The 19444-nt window shown below is 46.6% G+C and overlaps 1 protein-coding gene across 4 annotated transcripts in view; it reads left to right on the top strand.

Annotated features, from left to right (window-relative positions):
- The window catches only part of Frmd5 (FERM domain containing 5), a 254279-nt gene extending 235841 nt beyond the window's left edge, over window positions 1–18438 (top strand). The window contains exons 8-15 of one of the 4 annotated variants that reach the window (XM_028766915.1): window positions 405–493; window positions 5338–5401; window positions 5819–5910; window positions 7488–7562; window positions 8878–8946; window positions 9673–9779; window positions 14740–15083; window positions 15928–18434. In XM_028766915.1, the coding sequence (XP_028622748.1) occupies window positions 405–493; window positions 5338–5401; window positions 5819–5910; window positions 7488–7562; window positions 8878–8946; window positions 9673–9779; window positions 14740–15083; window positions 15928–16002 (915 nt within the window). In that variant the 3' untranslated portion in view covers window positions 16003–18434. Of the gene's footprint in view, window positions 1–404; window positions 494–5337; window positions 5402–5818; window positions 5911–7487; window positions 7563–8877; window positions 8947–9672; window positions 9780–14739 lie in introns of all 4 variants that reach the window. The other 3 variants (XM_028766916.1, XM_028766917.1, XM_028766914.1) reach the window with 3 other exon arrangements.
- The last annotated feature ends 1006 nt before the right edge of the window (window positions 18439–19444 follow it).

The following is a 19444-nucleotide window of genomic DNA, read 5'->3' as shown; positions in this document are numbered from 1 at the left end:
CAGAGGCTGATTCATTACCACACACTGTACAATGTCACCCATTGTACAGTACAGTTGCCATCACACTGAGGGTCATCTGGCAAGCAGCAGGACTGGTTCTGCTCTGAAATGCCCTGCTCATCCTACAGTGACCTACTAAAAGGCAGTTTCCCTGCTTCAACTACAAATAACATGGGTGTCTATCTATGGTTTTTGAGACTGGTTTTTCATGCAGCCTAAGCCGATCTTGAACTCAGTATGTAGCTGAAGATGACCTTGAACCTCTGATCTTCCTGCCTCCACCTCCTGAGTGCTAGCACCTAAGGTTTTTGCCACTACCGCAGACACAGAGAAATGTGTTTTCTGTCCTTTCTCCTCTATTCCTGTACCTCTATGGCCCAGTGAGAAGTCTTTCTCTGTTACAGGATGTGTCAGGAAATGCTGCGTTTCTGGCATTCACTCCTTTCGGGTTTGTTGTTCTTCAAGGAAACAAGAGGGTTCACTTCATTAAATGGTGAGTGTCTGTCTTCATCTCCAGAACAGGTTCCTCATGCCTCACTAACGGGGAGGGGCTATGGTACCCATGTGCTTTGTCTGTGATGGGCAGCTATGGTTTGCAGCCTTTCCCAAAGCCTTGAGTTGAGAATGAACTGATCAAGGTAGTGGTCTTCTCCGTGGGATCCTGTCCCTTCAAAGGGTGTCCCTGAGAGTCAACAGCCTCTGCAGACAGAGAGGGCACTGGGGTTTGATCTTGAGGGAAGCCTGCAACTGGAGCCAATATAAGGGAAGGGAAGTCCCCAAGTGAACTAAGTCTTTGGGTCCATCACTCGCTGAGGGCCACTGCCAGCTTACTTAAGGCCATTCATCTCAATTCATAGCCCAATGCTCTCACTCTTCTAACAAGGGAGGGGTTCATAGACAATTAGACGTCACCTATGACATGTAAACCCCCCTCTGGGCTCAGTCTGCAAGAGCTCAAATACTGCTGTCTCAGGCATCTCCACCCTTAGGGCTCTATGTCCCTTGGCCTCTCAAAGTCACATCCCCACTTCTCCCTCCCTCTCCCTGCCACACCTAGTATGCAGGAGCCAGCGTCTCGGTTGCACCCACCTTGTTTCCCCTCCGTGTTTCAGTTGGGGATGTCTGGCACTTCTCTGTGCTGACATGTGGATGTCTCTGTGCTGACATGTGGATGTCTCTGTGCTGACATGTGGATATCTTGGGACCTAGCTGCTGCCTTGTCTTTATACACATCTGTCAGTCTCACCAAGATACTCTGCATAACTGAGTACCTGTCACTTTTTTCTTAAAATTATTTATAATCTTTGATAATTTTGTACATATATACAATATATCTTGATACTATCCACCCCAACTTCTCTGGCCACTCCCCTAAGACTCAACAACTCTCCCCTCACTCCTGTACCTCTCTTTCACATCCTCTCTTTTTGTTTATGGCAGGTTTTTTTTTTTTTAAGCAGCATCTGTCTTCATAACCTCAGGCTGTCCTGAGACTTACTATATAGTCCAGGCAGGCTTCAAACTCACAAGGATCTGCCTGCCTCTGCCTCTCTGAAGGATTAAAAAAAAATCTACTGGGATTAAAGGTGTATGCCATCATTCCTAGCCCTTTTCATGTTCTTTTTTTTTTTTTTTTTTCAAAAAAAATTTGTTGTTGTTTTGTTTTGAGGGGGGTTGTTTGTTAGTTTGTTTTGTTTTGTTTCATTTTGTTTTTGAGACAGGGTTTCTCTGTGTAGCCCTGGCTGTTCTGGAACTCACTCTGTGGCCTCAAACTCACAAATCTGCCTGCCTCTGCCTTCTCAGTGCTGAGATTAAAGGCATGTGTCACTACCACATGGCTAAAACAATTTTTTACTACATTTATGTATTTTGTATGTAGTGGGCACACATATCGTAGCATGTATGTAATGGCAGAGGACAGTTTTTCACAGTCTCTTCCCTCCTTCCACCATGTGGGCACCGGAATTAAACTCAGGTACCAGGCTCAGCGCTGTATCTTGTTGAGCCTTTCAACAGCAGTGCCCATCCCATTCTAAATATAACCAGAGTCCACTGAGCGCTGCCTACATGTGCAACCTACCAGTAACCACACAGCCCCCAAAGAAAAATGACCACACACACACACACACTCACAGAGCAGCCATCTGTTGCCAATAGGTCCTCAGCTAGTGTTGGATCCTCATGTGCCCCTCCCCCATCTGTGCTGGAATCACTAGCTGGTTTGATCTTGCAAAAAGCAGCTTCACTGACCAAGACTGAGCACTGACCTAAGGTATAAACGCAGATATTTAGAAAACAGTCTGTTCAGCAACACATAGATCCAGCAGAACCTATGATCTCACCAACCATGGCCTTTTGACTACTTTTACAGCATCAGGACTCTATTCCTGTGGGCAGGCCTCAAATCCAATCAAAGAGCAGTTAGTTATGCCCACATAACATTTCTACCACTATCAGGTACCGGTGGGCACACCCTGCTTGGCAAGTTAGTATTGTAGCTGCAGGGGCCATCACTGAGTAAGTGCATTGGTAACTCTCTACACCTTTCAGCACTATGGAAGCTACCTAGAAGGAAGTTTCCAGGTATTTCTCCATGTCTGGCAACCAGAGTGTGTTAGATCTTCGGCAACACAGCCTTACCATGTAGTTATTGCGGGCAACAAGAGCAACAACAATACCCTGTGTGGTTTGAGGGGCTTCTCGGAGCCTCCCTAATCAATAACTAGTAGGGGCCTATCTATCCCACACTGGCATTGAGATATTCATTTAATAACTAATCTCTTTGGGGAAAGGATTGTCTACCCATACAAAGCACCTCTGTTCAAATTTGATTTTTAAAAAATATATTTTTTAATTTATTTACAAAGTAGTAGTATTCCATAAGATTTTTTCATGCATACTTAGTTTTAGTTAACTCACCCTCCCGTCCCCTCCTCCCTTCCCACCCCCGTCCTCTCCCCCACTCTTACACACACACACACACACATACACACACACACACGCATGCACACATGCACACACACACACACATACAGGCACCATACATACTCTACCATCCTCTCTAAAGGTTTCCTCCCCTCCCCTCTATCATGGGCCCTTTCTGGCTTCCTAATTTGTGCAGACACTCCATAACAAACACACAAATCTAAAAATTTTAAAGTAGGGTGAACATCTGAAAGAGAACACAGTTTGAGCCTCCTGTGACTTCAATTCTGTATCGGGCTTCAGCCTGCCATGCCTAAGCCAGCTAGCCCTTCTGACAGATAGGTTGGATACATGGCTTCCTTTGGTCTGGGAGAGTCTGGTTAGGATCAGAGCCCTTCCCTCGCTTCGGTAGCCCTTTCTAGACAAGTAAAGTATAGTGTGAATGGAGCTGTTTTCTCATGAGTTTTCTTCTCGGGATGCTGTAGTCATCTCTTCCCATGCTCTCTTACTCAGCTGATACACGGCCACCAGCCACCTTCCTGCCCCAGATTGCTCTGGTGGAGTCTGATAATATGATTAATGAGTCCTCAAGCAACTACTCCTCAGACATATGGCACTGGGTCCCATTCCCAAGGCATTTGGTAGCATGGAGTACCCAACACAGCTGTGATCCCCCAAACTGGCTCCCATCTTGGTACTTTCTGTGTGACAATGTAAGGGTTTGCTGTCTCCTAGCCAAGACTGACTGGGATTGGGCCACAGTTCTCCTTGTGCAGGGCATTTGCTGCCTGGTGCTGTCTGGTGTTCCTTAAAGGGTTGCACCCTTCACAGAGCAGTTGTCTTATGTCTAGAAACCAGGTCATCCCTGTAACAGACACTCTCAACCCCTGAATTATCCCTGCCTCACCCACTTTTTGTTCTCCCATGACCCTCTCTTCCTGGAAACCATCCAACTGTCTCAACTCCAGAATCATAGATGTAAACCCAACCTCACATTCAACAGGAAAAAACAAACTCGTAGGCCAAGTGAGATGGCTCACACCTGTAATCTTAGCTCTCAGGAATCTGAGTCAGGGGAATCACTTTTGTGTCAAGGCCAGCCTGGTCTACACAGTGAGTTCCAGGACGACCAAGGCTACACAGTAAGACCTCATCTCAAAAAGGAAAAAAAAAAAAAAAAAAAAAAAAAAAAAAGGAAAACTATCCTCCACACTTACTGGAGGCTGTATGTTCATTGTATTCTGAGTGTTGGCCAAAAGCAACAGAAAGGGACACAAAGAAGCTTGCACTAGTTCTAAACCTGTACTGGGAAATTGTAAAGTGTCACTCTGATCCAGCCATGACTTTTCAGTGAGAGCGAGTCACATCCCCGATGCTGTCCAACAGTGAATCAGGTACCTGGTGATTACTGCTTTCTTACCACTTACTGGGATGGCGAGGAAACCTCTCTAGAGATGACAGGAAGCCACTGGTGTCAGATGTGCATGACCAGACCTCCTTAGGGGTTTCAGACAGAAAAAGGAAAACTCCGGTGGGGGTCAGGCCCTGAGTTGGGCATACAGGGCTGGCTGATGGGGAGGCCTGGTGGCTCTCAGGGACATCCAAATAAGTCCCGGGTAGTTCCCCCACTTTGTAAATGTAACCAAGGCTGTAAGCAGTTTGTGGAGGTGAGGTCTGGGCTGTGCCATGTACAGTAACCATGTCACTTCTTCTGATTTGTGTCTGTCCCACGGGTGACGTACCCCAGTATCCTGTTTGCCTCTTTTACTGCAGCCATTCACTGGGCTGGTGGCTTCAAGGATTTTTCTACAATAACCCCTAAGCCCCTTTCCTGGTCAGTACCCTGCATGACTGTTCCATGTAATCTGTTCTCTCTCTTTGGTATGTCGCCCCACCCTTCCCTGAGATCGTTTGACATTTGTCTGCATTAAACTGCATTTTCCATCCAGTGACACAGTCACCTGAAAGACAGCACCCTCGGCACCTGGATGCGTTGTATTTCATTATTTGCTGTGATCTTCAGCTTTGGCCTCATCAGCTACCTGTGGCGTCTTCTATCCGACAGTCCCGTCAGATAACGTACCTGGGCTGTGAATCAAATCTGGCAGCGATGCCTCTTCTTGCACTCACTTTCCGTGCAGATGTTGCCCTTTTCTAGCCACTGTTGATGAGCCCGAAATCCTCCTCTCACCCCAATATTACAGTGTGATTGACTGGAAAGCTGTGGGCTGAACTGTCTCAAAGACTGTTCTCTAAGGCCACCGCGCTACTGTCTTGTTCTCAGTTCTAATTTTGGCTAAAACTGTGTCTGTGCCTGGAGCCCCTTCCAGTCGGGTGGGCTGTGCATCTACATTACTGTGAACAACCAGCCTGCAGCCAGGTGACAGACGAGCACTCTCTTTGTGCTTCTAGGAATGAGGTGACCAAGCTGAAATTTGAAGGAAAGACTTTCTATTTATATGTAAGTCAGAAAGAGGTGAGTGCCAGCTTCCTTCTCTTCAGGGAGGGCTAGGGCACTGTGACAGTCCCTCATAGGTGCAGCCAAGAGTAAGGAGTCCAGAGGAGGACATCTGCCTCCTCGGCTGGGGCAAAGGTGGAGGTATGTGGGGGCAGGAAAGCCTGGATATGCTGGTAGCACCCAGAGGATCCACTCGAGAAAGATGGCCTCCAGGAAACAGAGTTAAATGAGGTTCTCTTCCCCCACAGAGAATGCCAAGTGGATGGAAGTTCTGCTTCTCACCAAGAGCCACTAGGCTTGCCAGGTGTGAGGTGGTAAATTGTTGTGAACCCCTCTTCTAGCTAGCCAGCTGCTAGAGGGCTTCCCATATCACAGGACACAGGGTCCCAGGCTTCTCCACCCACCTCAGCTGTTTCTCTATGGAATTTTTTGCAGGAAAAAAAGATTATTCTCACGTATTTTGCTCCAACTCCAGAAGCCTGCAAGCACCTCTGGAAATGTGGAATTGAGAACCAAGCCTTCTACAAGTGAGTGGACACATGTTGGGGACCACAAAGCTGCCTCCAGAGGATAGGCAGGCCAACCTTGAGAAACAGGAAACCAGCAGAGTGATTCTGGTGTTGTGGCAGGAAAGCCCAGTGGGTGTCTTAATATGAATCACTGTCTCTGTGGGACCCTGGAAGGCCTGGAAGACAGGAGTTCCATGAAAGACCCCACACAACCCAGAGCAGTGTCCCAACCTCAGACCTCAGCCTTGGGGAGAAGTTGGGCTCTCCCCCCGGCGAGCAGCTCAGAGCCGAGTGCCTGGGAACTTAGAGTAGGAGAGCCAGAGATGGTGGCCCTTTGGCCTGCTGCTGAGAAGCTAGGTTTGAGCCAGAGATAACTCTGCTTGCCAGAGAGTTTGGAGGAGTCTGGGAGACTTTTGCATCCACTTTTCTCTGATGAAGAATGTAGGTCTGAACTGTGACCATGCACAAAGAGATGGACCAGAGAGAGGCTGAGGTGCTGCTGAGTAAATGTCTCACCAGACCCCTTGGCATTGCTTTAAAACAAAACAGTATGATTCGTATTTTAATAGATGTTCTGGGCTGCAAATGAAGTTCACTTGCTATTGAGTACTTGGGCTCAATACTCTGCACTGCATAATCAGGGCACAGTAACAAATGCCTGTAATCCCAGCTCTCAGGAGCTGGAGGCATGAGAATCAATTAAAGGTCATCTCTGACTACGAACAGTTGCAGGATAGCCTGGGCTACATGGGACACTGTGTCAAAAAAAAAATCACAATGCCAAGCAGTATGATATATTCCAGTTAAGGTGCTCTTGCTGTCACCAAATATTGTGATAAGCCAGCATAGGTGATAGCTCTACTATCTTGAAGGAGTTTGGGGAAAGAGCTGACTCTAGCCAGCAGAACTGATTTGCCAGTTGCCAGGGCCACAGCCCCAGAGCTGTGTCTGGGGAAGGCACTCTGTCTTTAATATTCACTGTGCACTTGGTAATAGCACCAGGGTGAACTGAATGAACAGTGTGTATTCCACCCTGTGTGGGCTTTCTTCTGAAGGGAACGCTTTTGGGAGAGGCTTTAGCAAGTTTGAATTTCCCTGCTGTTGAGAAAGCCATGTTCTTCAGCTACTGTCTTCCTTTCACCTGTGAGGACAAAGCCCAGGTTTGGCCAGTTGCATGAACCTAGAGAGAAGCAAATCTGAGAGACAAACTCCTGTTCATGGGCCTTAGAAACAGCCCAGGGAGTAGAGAGAGGAAAGTCCTAAAGGTCCTCATTGCCCTGGGAATTCAGAAGTGTCCGCATTCTTTCTGCCAAAAGAAAGAATGCATCATCAAAAGAAACCAAGTGCCTGTCTCCTCTCTTTTTCTTTTCTGGGGCCTGTGTCCTAGGAAAAAATACTTGTTTCCGAGCCCACGTGTGGCCACTGGCTGCTGAGTCTTCCTCCTTGTGGGCAGCACTCCTGTTCAGATAGCCAAGGGCTTTTTCTTGAACCTGAAAGGAAGTCTCAAGTAGCCTTTTCAGGCTGCACTACCCACCCTCCGTTAATCTGTGAGGTGGTTTGGGCCACGTGTCACCCTGAACTTTGCTTTGCCACAGGCTGGAGAAGTCAAGCCAAGTCCGCACAGTGTCCAGCAGCAATTTATTCTTTAAAGGGAGCCGGTTCCGATACAGGTAAATAGTGACAGTAAGTAGCTATTCCAGATCTTTCCAGACCCTTCTCTAGAGAACACTCTGTGCACCTTATCCTGAAAACAGAGGAACCAAAGCTTGCGGCAGGGCCTAGCGTTTCCTCCCAATTCCTGAGCCCTTTGCTCCCTTCTTCTCTAGCTTTCTGCCTGTCTGTCTCTTCTTCCCCCATAGAGCTTGTCTCACCAAGTGAGAATAAGACTACTACCACAATTTCTGAGCCAAATTTGAAGCAAGTTTTATTAAATACTAGCCAGGTCCATACCCAGAATTCCCAGAGTATGGTACCAAATTCCATTAGACAGGGATTATAAAGGCAAACCTCACAAAACTACAAACTTCCTATGCACCTCCTGGATGCATGTGATCAAGCACACTCGGTGTAGTTGGGGCAACCAAGCATGTTTATGGAAGTGTTTATTAGCTTATATGAACCACCCCCAGCCGTCCAGGAAGTTGTCTGTCCTTGGGCCACTGGGGCTTACAGGTTAGAGGCATTTTTGTTTTATGGCTCTTTTAAGCACAGTAATTAAAACTTAAAGCATAACTTGGGGTGTCTAATGGCTCAGAGCCTCCTGGGCTGGGAGAGTATAGTATGAGCTGGAGCTCTGTAATGTCATGACTAGGGCGTCTCTTTTCATAAACCTGCCATTTCTAATTGTAACCTGATCCAGGAGTCAGCCATCACAGTAGCAGGAGCAAACCAAGAACTGTGAAAGTTCTCTGTGTGTCCCCTCTCTGAGGGCTTTTGGATTTTTTTCTGGTGATTCATAGAAACTAGAGGAATCCTTCCCAATTAAGAATGGAACTGGGCTTGGGTAGTCATGTCTTTAATTCCAACAGAGGCAGAGGCAGAGGCAGGCAGATCTCTGTGAGTTTGAGTCCAGCCTGGTCTACACAGCAAGCTCCAGGACAGCCAAGACTACATAATGAGATCCTATCTCAAAAAGGGGGTTGGGAGCAGGAGGATCCCAAAGACTCTAGCCATGAAGAGCTAAGCTAACCATGATGTGCTAGAACGCTTCGCCTCAGCAAGAAAGCTTTCTGCAGAGACTGAAGCCTTGGGGGATGGATAGGCCAGAGGCCATTTCTTTTTAAACTTTTTTTTTTTTTTTTTTTTTTTTTTTTTTTGGTTTTTCGAGACAGGGTTTCTCTGTGTAGTCCTGGCTGTCCTGGAACTCACTCTGTAGACCAGGCTGGCAGAGGCCATTTCTTGACTCGGCCAGAGCTCCTGAGATCTTGGAGCCTGGTCCTGATTACTGCCTTTCTTGCTGTTTGTTTTTATTTTATCACTTGACAGTGGCCGGGTTGCAAAGGAAGTAATGGAGTCAAGTGCCAAGATCAAACGGGAACCGCCAGAGATCCACAGGTGGGCTGTCGGGCCCTTCCAAACCAACTCCAAATCAGACCCCAGACGCTTGAAAGATCTAGCAAGCCAAACCCCATGAAGATTCTGGCCAGATAGATACAAAAGAGGAGGCAGAGGGCAGAGGAGTCAAGGGACCCCTGTCAGCTGGGACTCAGGACCCGTATACAGCCGGTAACAGCACAAGGGAAGACGAGCCACAGCTGACAGTGCGTCTGAGCCGAGCTGCAGTTCTAAAGATGTGGCAAACTGAAGACACTTAGCTGTTCTGGAATTACTCCATTACAGAAAGCCTCAAATAACCTCACGATTCTGTCATGTGTGTCCATAAATCATGTATTTCTAGAAGCCTGCCTCCCCCAAGCCCAATCAACTCACACAGACTGGCCGAGAAATCTAGGATTTGCCCACCAGCCTATACCTTTGGAAAGAGGAAATTATTACCTGCCCCTCAACACAGCCTCCCCTAAGCAGCCCACGGGAACTAAGGAAAGTGCTGGTACCATTTTCAGACATTTCAGGAGCATGTCTCATCCTGAGGTTCTATTCCCTAACAGTCTTGTCTGGCCCCCCAAGACACACTGCAGAAAGGCTAGGTGTCCAGAGAAAGAAAGTGAGGGAATCTAACAGAATCGCTGAGACTCGGGGGCCAAAGGTCAAGAGAATTTGTTAACTATCTAGACACCCCTATCTGTGCACTGAGGTGGTTCTCTATCCATTCCTTCTCAGAGCAGGGATGGTCCCTAGCCGCAGCTGTCCTTCCATAACCCATGGCCCACGACTGAGCAGTGTCCCCAGGACACGAAGAAGAGCTGTGCACATCTCTATCATGGAAGGTGAGTGTGAGCTCCTGGAGATGACGCAGGTCTGCACGCTGTAATGTGGCTAACTAAGCTCCTGTGCAGGAACTGTATTAGTTACTTCCTGATGCTGTGATAAAATACCAGGACCAGGGGCTGGAGAGATAGCTCCACGGGTAAGAGCACTTCCAGAGGTCCTGAGTTCAATTCCCAGCAAACACATGGTGGCTTACAACCATCTGTAATGGGATCCAGCGCTCTCTTCTGGTGTGTCTAAAGAGAAACAGTGCACTCACATACATAAATAAATAATTCTTAAAAAAAAAAAAATACCAGGACCAAGACAACGTATGTAGGTGTTATGCCCAGTTTGAGGAAACTCCAGGGGACCACCAGAAATTGCTACATCAATGTAAAAACAAAGAGAGTCTTTATTGTATGAGTCTGGATCTGATCGCAGCCTTTCCTGCTCTGCAGGTTAAGAATGCAACGCTCGAGTCTAGGGATTTGGGATATATATAGGAGAATGCATAAGTTCTCGAGCCCTGGCATTACATGATTGGATAAGGGGTAAAGGACTGACATCCTTCAAACCTGATCAGACAGCAGCCGGCGACCAGCGAGGCAGAACCACGCAACTGGAAAAGGACCTCCTTAATCTGGGAAGAAGTAGCTCACTCTGTTCTCAGAGGTCTGCGTGTGCTTACAAACCAGCCACAGCTGTCCGGGAACCTTAATTGTCCCTTTCCCACTGCTCAAGAGCGGGCCTTATCACCTGAAGGACACTAAGTCCTGCCTCCTTCAAAGGCAGGAGCCATCTGCACTGGGGAAATGCTGGCTGTTAAGATTTATCACTAAAGGGAGTGCATGGGTAGGTGCTGAGAAGGGCTAGGATGGACTGCCTTCTGTATTCATAGGCTGGTGACATCTGCACTGGGGGCTGGGGAGAGTACTGGCCGTGTTGGCTTAGTGCAGGGACAAGAGAGTGTGGGATCCATTACCAAGGATTAACGCAGAAGTGGGGCAGGTCCTCGAGTCTCTTCATAGGAAAGTTTATTTTGAGCCAGGCCTTTCTTTAATCCCAGCACTTTGAGGCAGAGGCAGGCTGAGCTCTGAGTTCAAGACCAGCCTGGTCTATAGAGTAAGTCCCAGGACAGCAAGAGCTACACAAAGAAACCCTGTCTCGACAAAAACCAAGTCTATCATGGCAGAGAGGCAGGGCAGCAAGTAGCAGGCTTGGCAGTGGAACAGGAAGCTGAGAGTTAACATCTTCAAACAGGCAGGAGGTAGAGCGAGAACTGGAAGTCGGGCAAAGCTCTAAAATCTTGAATCCTATCCCAAGTGGAATACTTCCTCCAGCAAGACCACAGAGCCTAAACCTCAACACCACCAACTGGGCACCAAGTGTTCAAACATCCAGGATTGGGGGGGGGGCACTCTTCTTCAAACTAGAGACTTGAAAAGAATCTTATTTACTTTAGAGATAACAACAGTCTTTTGGGTGGGAGCCAGTGGCAGGTAGAAGGTTCTACACAAAGGGTGGGGACAGTGCTGGGGAGTGTTCAGTCCCCAGCAATGATGTGTGGTGATCAGTACTTGGGAGGCAGGGGTAAGAGGACTGTGAAAACACATGCCTATAATCCCAACATTCAGGAAGCTGAGGCAGGAGGATCCTCCCGAGTTAAAGGCCAGCATAAAGTACATAGCAAGACGTCATTTCAAACACAGAACTGCTCAGGTAAAGATGAGTATCATTCTGTGAGAGGGTCTCTGGTTCCTATCAAGTTTTAGGGTGTGATGCATGACTCTGACCTGAATAGTCACTTGTGGCTGATACAGAACTCCAAGGAGAAGCCTGGATAGGAGGCTACCACCAAGGCCGGTGGTTGCTTCACTTGTAAAAAGGAGCCCCCTCCTTGCCCTCTGTAACTCACAAGGAAGCTAATGCACACGGAATGCTTTTTGGTTTGGTTAGGGTGAGGGTGGCAAAGCTTCATGCTGTAGTACAGGCACTCTTCCTGCCTCAGCCTCCCAAATCCTGGGATTCTGAGTGCAGGGTACAGAGGTACAGCACTTTAAAGAGAAGCCCTCCCACCTGGCCTTTTGCAACTGTGTGGAAACAATCAGCTGCTAACAAACACAGCCGACTGGAGGGAGGAGCCATGAGGAATGGGCCCAGGGCCTTCAAAAACCCCAAGGAACGTGCTTTTGGCTATGAAGTCAGTTCATTCAAAGGCACATCACAGAAGCCCTCTGACATTCTAGAAAAGCTTCATTTGCTTTCTAAAAACTGGGGAAAATACAAAAAATAATAAATAAATAAATAAATAAATAAATAAATAAATAAAATAACATATCATTACAGTTTGAATGAAGCACAAAATCCCCACAAACAGAGACACTTCAAAAACAAGGACTATGGCTTCTTTTGTTCTAGTGCTGCTATAGAGGCCCAGAGGGCACTCAGGAATGTCAGTGTCCTTTACCCACTGTGTCTATGGAGGGACGGAATGTGGAGCTCAGCAAAGGGGGTTGTGGGGAAGAGAGACCTGGACTGACAGCCCATTCCCAGCCCTGGAGCCACCTCTTCCTCAGTTCCTGTGTGACTTCAGTGCATGTGGCCTAGATAAACCCTGCCTGTGACTTCACAGGGGTCCTACTTTCTGGGACAGTTGTAGTTGGTCCATAGCCTTCCCCTTTCCCTCTGCGAGCCTGGGCTGGCCATGTAGGGCCTCAGGGAATAAGCTGCAGGCTGGAAAGCATTTCTTTTTATGGATGTAAGCACTTCTGACTGAATCCAGTCCCCTGATAAGGATGGCCTCTCCTCTCCAGACTTCTCCCTTATTGCAGCTCAGCCTGACATGAGGCCCTGCAGAGCCAGCTCTCTGTCCAGGTGGAAGGCACTGCTGGAGGGGGCTGACATGGCATGGAACTGGTGGATTCTTTGTCCCTAGCTGGCCATTTCCTCTCTGTACCTCCCGTGCCTGGCTGGTTCCCCTTGAAGAAGGAACTGGCCCACCATGGGAAAGAGTCTAATTAAGATTCAGACCAGAGTCCATGTGCAGCTCCGGCTGACTAACCACTGCCTTCGGCCCCTAAGCATCCGCATCCTGAGGCTGGGACCCCGGCTTCAGGGTAGGGTCCTAACAACTGTCCCCCTTGGCCCACTGGGAGCCACTTCTGGACAGAGGCACCAGCTAGAGCACCTCAAAGGTAAATACACTTGTCTTGCTGTGCACTTCACCCAGCGCCCCAAGACTAACGGGTCTGACGAAGGCCAGGGTGAACGGTGGTTCCTATAGCAGATGAATTTTCTGAAATATGAAACTCGCAGAAAATGGATATATCGGTAAACTATTAGGGGAAGTAACCCAGACGCAGAGACAAATACTATGTGTTTTCTCTCATGTAGATTCTACCTTTTAAATCCTGACATATGTGGGAGTGGTTATAGGTCATGAAACCAGAAAGGAGACTATGGGGGTGGTAAGGGGTTAGGAATGTCACTCAGTTAGGAAAATGCTTGGGTAACATGCACAGGCTGAGTTTGATAAACCAAGCATGGTTGCATCCACCTGTACTCCCAGCATTTGATGACAGGAGGAGGGTCAGAGTTCAAGGTCATCTTTGACTACTCAGTGAGTTAAGCCAGAGCGGACTCAAGAGAGACAAATGAGCCATTTTGAGAAAATAGAATATGTGTGCTCTGAAAGTGCACAAGTGGGTACTGGGGTGGGACAGTTCAGGGGAGCAGGGGCAGGGTGTGCGAGGGGCAACAAAAGATTGTTTAGAAATGTTATAATGGAACCTAATACTCTAAATGGTAACTTACAAGAGAAACAAAAGCCATGTATTTAATTTAAAATACAAAACAATTTGTTTAAAGTGGGATGTTATTTTGTAATCCATGCTAAAAGTTTATGGTGATAGTTCTGGATAATTTAAGTACACATAACATTTTGAATGAGATACATTTCATATATAACAACAGAGATAAAAATCAATCGATAACAAGGTTTTGAACTGAAGGAAGAAATGGAGGGAGAAAAAAGGAGAGGGTGGAGAAATGGGGAGGGGGTGCTAACTACATTTTCTTGTTCAGACTAGCCTGATCTGGAATGAGCTCACAGCACTCTTGTGTTGAGAAAACAGAACATTAACACCCTTAGTGAACAACCATGGTGGGCCTGCCTGCCCATTTTCATGTATACTGAAGTCACCAACAGCTTAGTATGCCATGGCTTCTGACTCAATGTTCCTGATATCAGCCTCTCTCCTTCCAGCCAGTTTAGGGATTAATCACAAGCCAAGATATTTTGTACTCAAGTGGCTGCTGGCACCAAAGCTAGTCATACTTGGGAGATCTGGCTGTCACAGATGTCCTTGTGAGGGGACAGGCCTTTTAGAGGTTGTCATGTGCCCTCTAGAAGGAAGGAAGTAGGGCAGAGGTCAGGATCATGCCACAGCTGGGGCTTAAAAGGTTCTGTTTCATCAGTGACGAAGAAAACACTGCTACCACACATGTCAGAGGCTGCATCAGATAGAGTATCAGGAAATACAGAGAAACCCAAGCATCAAGAGTTCTGGGGCAGCAGCTCTTAATCACAAGATTCTTGGGTGCTTGAGACCCAAGGCAGGTGCAGGCTGCAGACTTAATGTGCCCTGCGTCCCATCGGCCCCACTGTTGAGTCACAGGCTTGGATTCCGTCCACAGTTCTGCCTTGAACAGCCAGCCATGCAGCTTTCCCATTAACTGTTCACCCTCACCACTCTCTGTTGGAGTTGTTGAAAGACACAAGTGAAAACTTTAAACATTTTTAAATGTCCACTGGGTATTTCTTTTGTCCTATTCTTGATGTCTAAATATGGACTCCACAGTCACTGCTGCTATAACGTGGAGCACACAGAGGGCACCTAAGGAACTGAACGGACGCCATTGAATAGGAAAGAATTTGGTGATCCGGAAAGCTAATTCCTGTGCTTTTTGCCTTTCCAGGCCTTGAGTCCCTACGAGACAGTGCCCACTCCACACCAGTGCGGTCCTCTTCCCACGGGGACACCTTCTTGCCTCACGTGAGAAGCAGCCGGGCAGACAGCAATGAACGTGTAGCTGTGATAGCGGATGAGGCCTATAGCCCCGCAGACAGTGTGCTGCCCACCCCTGTAGCCGAGCACAGCCTGGAGCTGATGCTGCTCTCCCGGCAGATCAACGGAGCCACGTGTAGCATTGAGGAGGAGAAGGAGTCAGAGGCCAGCACCCCAACTGCAACTGAGGCGGAGGCCCTGGGAGGAGAGCTGAGGGCCCTGTGTCAGGGGCACGGCGGGTCAGAGCAGGAACAGGTGAATAAGTTTGTTTTAAGTGTCCTCCGTTTGCTCCTTGTGACCATGGGACTCCTCTTTGTTTTGCTCCTCCTCCTGATCATCCTTACTGAGTCTGACCTTGACGTTGCTTTTTTCCGAGATATCCGCCAGACCCCTGAGTTTGAACAATTCCACTATCAATACTTTTGTCCCCTCAGGCGATGGTTTGCCTGCAAAATCCGCTCAGTGGTGAGCCTGCTCATTGACACCTGAGAAGGCATGACTCCTCCCACTAACTAGCCAGGTGGACCAAGGAGCCCGGCTACTCATTCCCAGCAATGGGACCCATCGGAACCATCGGCACACACACCAAGTCCTCTCATGACTCAAAGTCCACTGCAGCCTAGGAGGGTTGTTTCCCAGAAGAAGAAAGGGATATAGGCTAATGCTCTGTAAACCGGGAAAATTCAGTTTCTTCAGAGGCTCTTCCAAGAAAGGCTCAGCAACTCAAATGTTTTTCATCCTTCAATATGCAGGATAATTTTGGAGTTCGAACTTTAATTTTCATAGATGTGTATTATTTTGAAAGTATTCAAATAAAAGTCATTTATTTTACTATACTGACATTGCAGTAGTGTCACCCAGTAGATGGGGCACTAGCTCAAGACTCAGACTGTTGTCCTCTGTACCCTGCAACTTTCTCACTGGTGCCAGTAGGTTCCGGGAGACCCAGCAGGGCAAGCCAGGGACAGGCAGGATTGGCTTCCTTGCCAGACAGAAAAGTTTAACAAGTAAATTGTGTAGAATGATTAAATAGAAAGTTGCTTCTTACGACAGTCTGAGTTGGATTTTCTTTTCCTTTTGTTCTTTCAAATCTGAGCAGAGTGGGCATCTGAAGGGACCACCGCTACAGCAGCAGCAGCAGCAGGGGTGGGGTAAGTCTGTCCCCTTAGACTAGAGCCTAGTGGACATCGGAGTTTTATTTAATAGTTTGGGTTTGTTTGTTTGTTTGTTTTCTGAAGAACCTCAAGACTTCTAGTACTTCCAGGGTGTTAAAGTGGTGCCAGAGTGTGCTGTCAGAAATGTCCAACAGCATAGTTACCAGAGACCTGTGCTGAGTCACAGAGAGCAGTGCTTGTCTTGTACAGTGCGACCCCCCCCAAAAAAACAACAACACTATTTCAAGCTCTATTTTAACAGCAAAATGTTATTTTCCTATCTATTCATATTTTGTTTTTACTTTATGAATTAAAAGATGCAAGAGAGAAAGAGATCTGAGGAAGACCTTGGGAAGAGCAGCAGCCTTGGAAGGGACCAGGGAACCCTGAGCAGACTCTAAACCATGCCTACAAGCAACAGAGCTTGACTGTGGCAGAAACCAACACTTACTGTAGGAATGCCACCCATAGGGTCAACCTCTGCTCCTGGAAACAAGGTCAGGGAGCACTTAGCGTGGCTCACAGCAGCATAGGGACACACACACACACACACACACACACACACACACACAGATGAGCAGCAGTCCCCAGGCCTCTACACTTCTTACCACCAATAACAAACAAAAGCTTGTTTTCATCTCAGGGAGACCGCTAAGTCATCTGAGGCCCGAGGACTCATGTAAAGGACAGAAAGGACAGTCAAGGGGCACACTCCTGGGACCAGAAAACAGTGGAGCAGCACAGCCCCAAATGCAGGACACACTGGGCTGTACTATATTCGAGCTCCTCTTATTTTGTTGCCTGGGGTGGAACCATGTCCACATTCAGAATATGGCAGCCATTAAAAACAAAAACCAACAACAACAAAACAACATCAACAACAAAACAATGGGGTTTTGAAGATGCAGGGAGGGCATTTACAAATTTTAAAGATGACATTCTTATCTAGACCAGAGGACAACAAATTTCTTTTAATACAATTTTGATTTTGTGGACCATGCTCTGCCACCCTAGCACGCCTCTGATAATGCATGCATAAAATAACATGGCTTGTTCCAAAACTTTATTAAGGCATAGGGCTGAGGAAGTGTAGCTCAGAGGGAAGAGTACGTTTCTAGCATGTATAAGACCCTGGATTTGACTGCTAACAATACACAAAACCAAGTGTGGTAGCATATACCTGTGGTCCCAGGATTCAGCAGGGAGGCAAGAATCAGCTCAAGGTAATCCTAAGTCACATAGTTAGGCCAGTCTGGGATACATGAAATGTTGTCTCGGACCACTGGCTTCCCACTTCCAAAAAATAAACCTAAAATTAACTGCAGCATGCTGAGAGACTGGTCCCCAGCCGTAAGATGCAAACCTTGGCCTAGACCCGGCCAGCTTCGATTGTTATTTTGCGTAAGATACCCAGAACCATTTCCCAATGGGGGCTTTTCGGGGTGCTCCAACAACCAACCAGCAGTGATGTGTCATCTGATACCAAGGTCAAGTACTGCCACTGTGAACATCGGTGACGCTAAGCATGGTTCCAGGCCTATCCGATCATTCCCGTACCAGCAACAATTTGTGTAAGATCTAAAACATTTACCATGTAAGACAAACTGAGGGGATCCGAGTAAAGAGATCACTTAAAAGCAATGAGCCACTGCCACTTGTCAACTGCATAGCAAAGGTTTACTTAGCACAAGACTGATGGCAAAGGCTATTGGGAAACAGGGCTGGTGTGAACCGGGATTTCTATTCTTATGCAACACAGCAGATTGCCTTCTAGTGTGGTGCTCCTACCTCAGTTTGTAGAACCCAGCGTCTATGCAGTGAGTGGTAAGCCTTGCCTCTGACCTTTCATAGCCTCGAGAGGGAGGCAGCCTGCCATTGCCTGGTGTGTTTCTTGTGTCTAGAGTCCTAACAGTGCTGCGGTCTGTGCCATTTCCAACATGTGACCCGGAACCTTCAGGTCGTTCCCCTTTGCCCCCCAAGGTTTAGCCCAGAAAATAAGGACAGAAAAGGCTTCCTTCGATTTGGTTTCCAAATAATTTTCAATAGTTCAGTAACAAACTCTCTTTACTGGTGACTAGTGTTTTTCAGTATTTTCCCATCATTACAAAAGTTTGAGCTTTCAGTCTGGTTTTGCTGTGTTCTATGTCTCTTCTTTCCTCTCAGAATTAGTTGGTCTCACTGTAGAAAAGCAGATCTGCATCATTGATCAGAGGAAATACCTACTGAATAGTGGACTGCACCTTTAAGCAGTAGAGGATAAACTACCTACAAATGTGAATTTCTTAGTTTCAGTTAAAAGTATACAGCTGTTAACCTTCCGTGTGCCAAATCTCTTTTAAGTTACGTTTTCCTTCAAAGCAATGTACTTTTTTCTACATATGTAGTATGTAGTTAGCATAAAATCATTGGTGCCATGAAGATTATTTTTAAACTCAATAAATATTTAAATACCATAAGAGAATGGGTCTTTTTTTTTTTTAAACAAAACAACAAAACCCTTGTTACTGGTCTCACTTTATCAAGTTATCAATACACGGAGAAAAGGGTGGCTCACTCCTTGGAGAGGACCCAGGTTCAAATCCAGCACCCACAGGGTGGCTCACAACTGGCTAGAACTTAGTTCCAGGATATGTGACACCCTTCTCTGACTTCCTGGGCAACACACACATGCAGTGGAAATACATATAATAAGAATAAAAAAAACCTTTATCAGCTATGAAACAAAACTACCATTTCCTTACGAATATCCATGATTATGAAAGCTAAGCCTCCAACACTTTTTGTTTTTAGATGAGGTCTCACTGGCTGGCCTAGAATTCACCAGGTAGACCAAACTGCTCTTGAACTCAGAGATCTGCCCAAGTGATAGCATTAAAGTCCTGTGCCACCACACTAAACTCTTAGTTTGTTTGTTTTTTTAAACTTTGGGTTAATCTTGTGTTATGAGTGTTCTGCTTGCATGTATGTCTACATACCATGTGTATGCAATACCTGCAGAGACCAAAAGAAGGCACTGCATCCCTGAGAACTTGAGTCGCACGTGGTTGTAAACCACCATGTAGGTGTTAAGGGATCCAATTCGGGTCATTTGAAAAAGTAACTAGTGCTCTTAACTGCTGAGCCTCTAGATTTTAATTATAAAGATTACTCAAAGACATTATTCAAGGAAAATTAATATCACTTTATTTCTCTGACATATAATTGAGAATTCCCTTTTACAATCCAAACATACTGCTTACGCTATTTATTTATAAGTCCTTCAGTAGTAACTTTGGCAAATAATAATAGAAAAATGTTGAATACACTGTGACTCCAGGCCACTGATTCAGCAGAATATATATCAACATATATCATATATACATATATGCATATGAAGCTAAATTTTACTTTAAAGTACTCTAAAATAAAAATATCGTAATTTTACTTTGTGTGTTTTAATTAATTTGGGGGAAAGGGAATGTG

Source organism: Grammomys surdaster, unplaced genomic scaffold (genome assembly GCF_004785775.1).
Source record: "Grammomys surdaster isolate TR1022 unplaced genomic scaffold, NIH_TR_1.0 170, whole genome shotgun sequence".
NCBI classification, from domain to species: Eukaryota; Metazoa; Chordata; class Mammalia; order Rodentia; family Muridae; genus Grammomys; species Grammomys surdaster.
The sequence above is the reverse complement of the archived record's forward strand: the minus strand, read 5'-3'. Positions and strand labels throughout refer to the sequence as shown.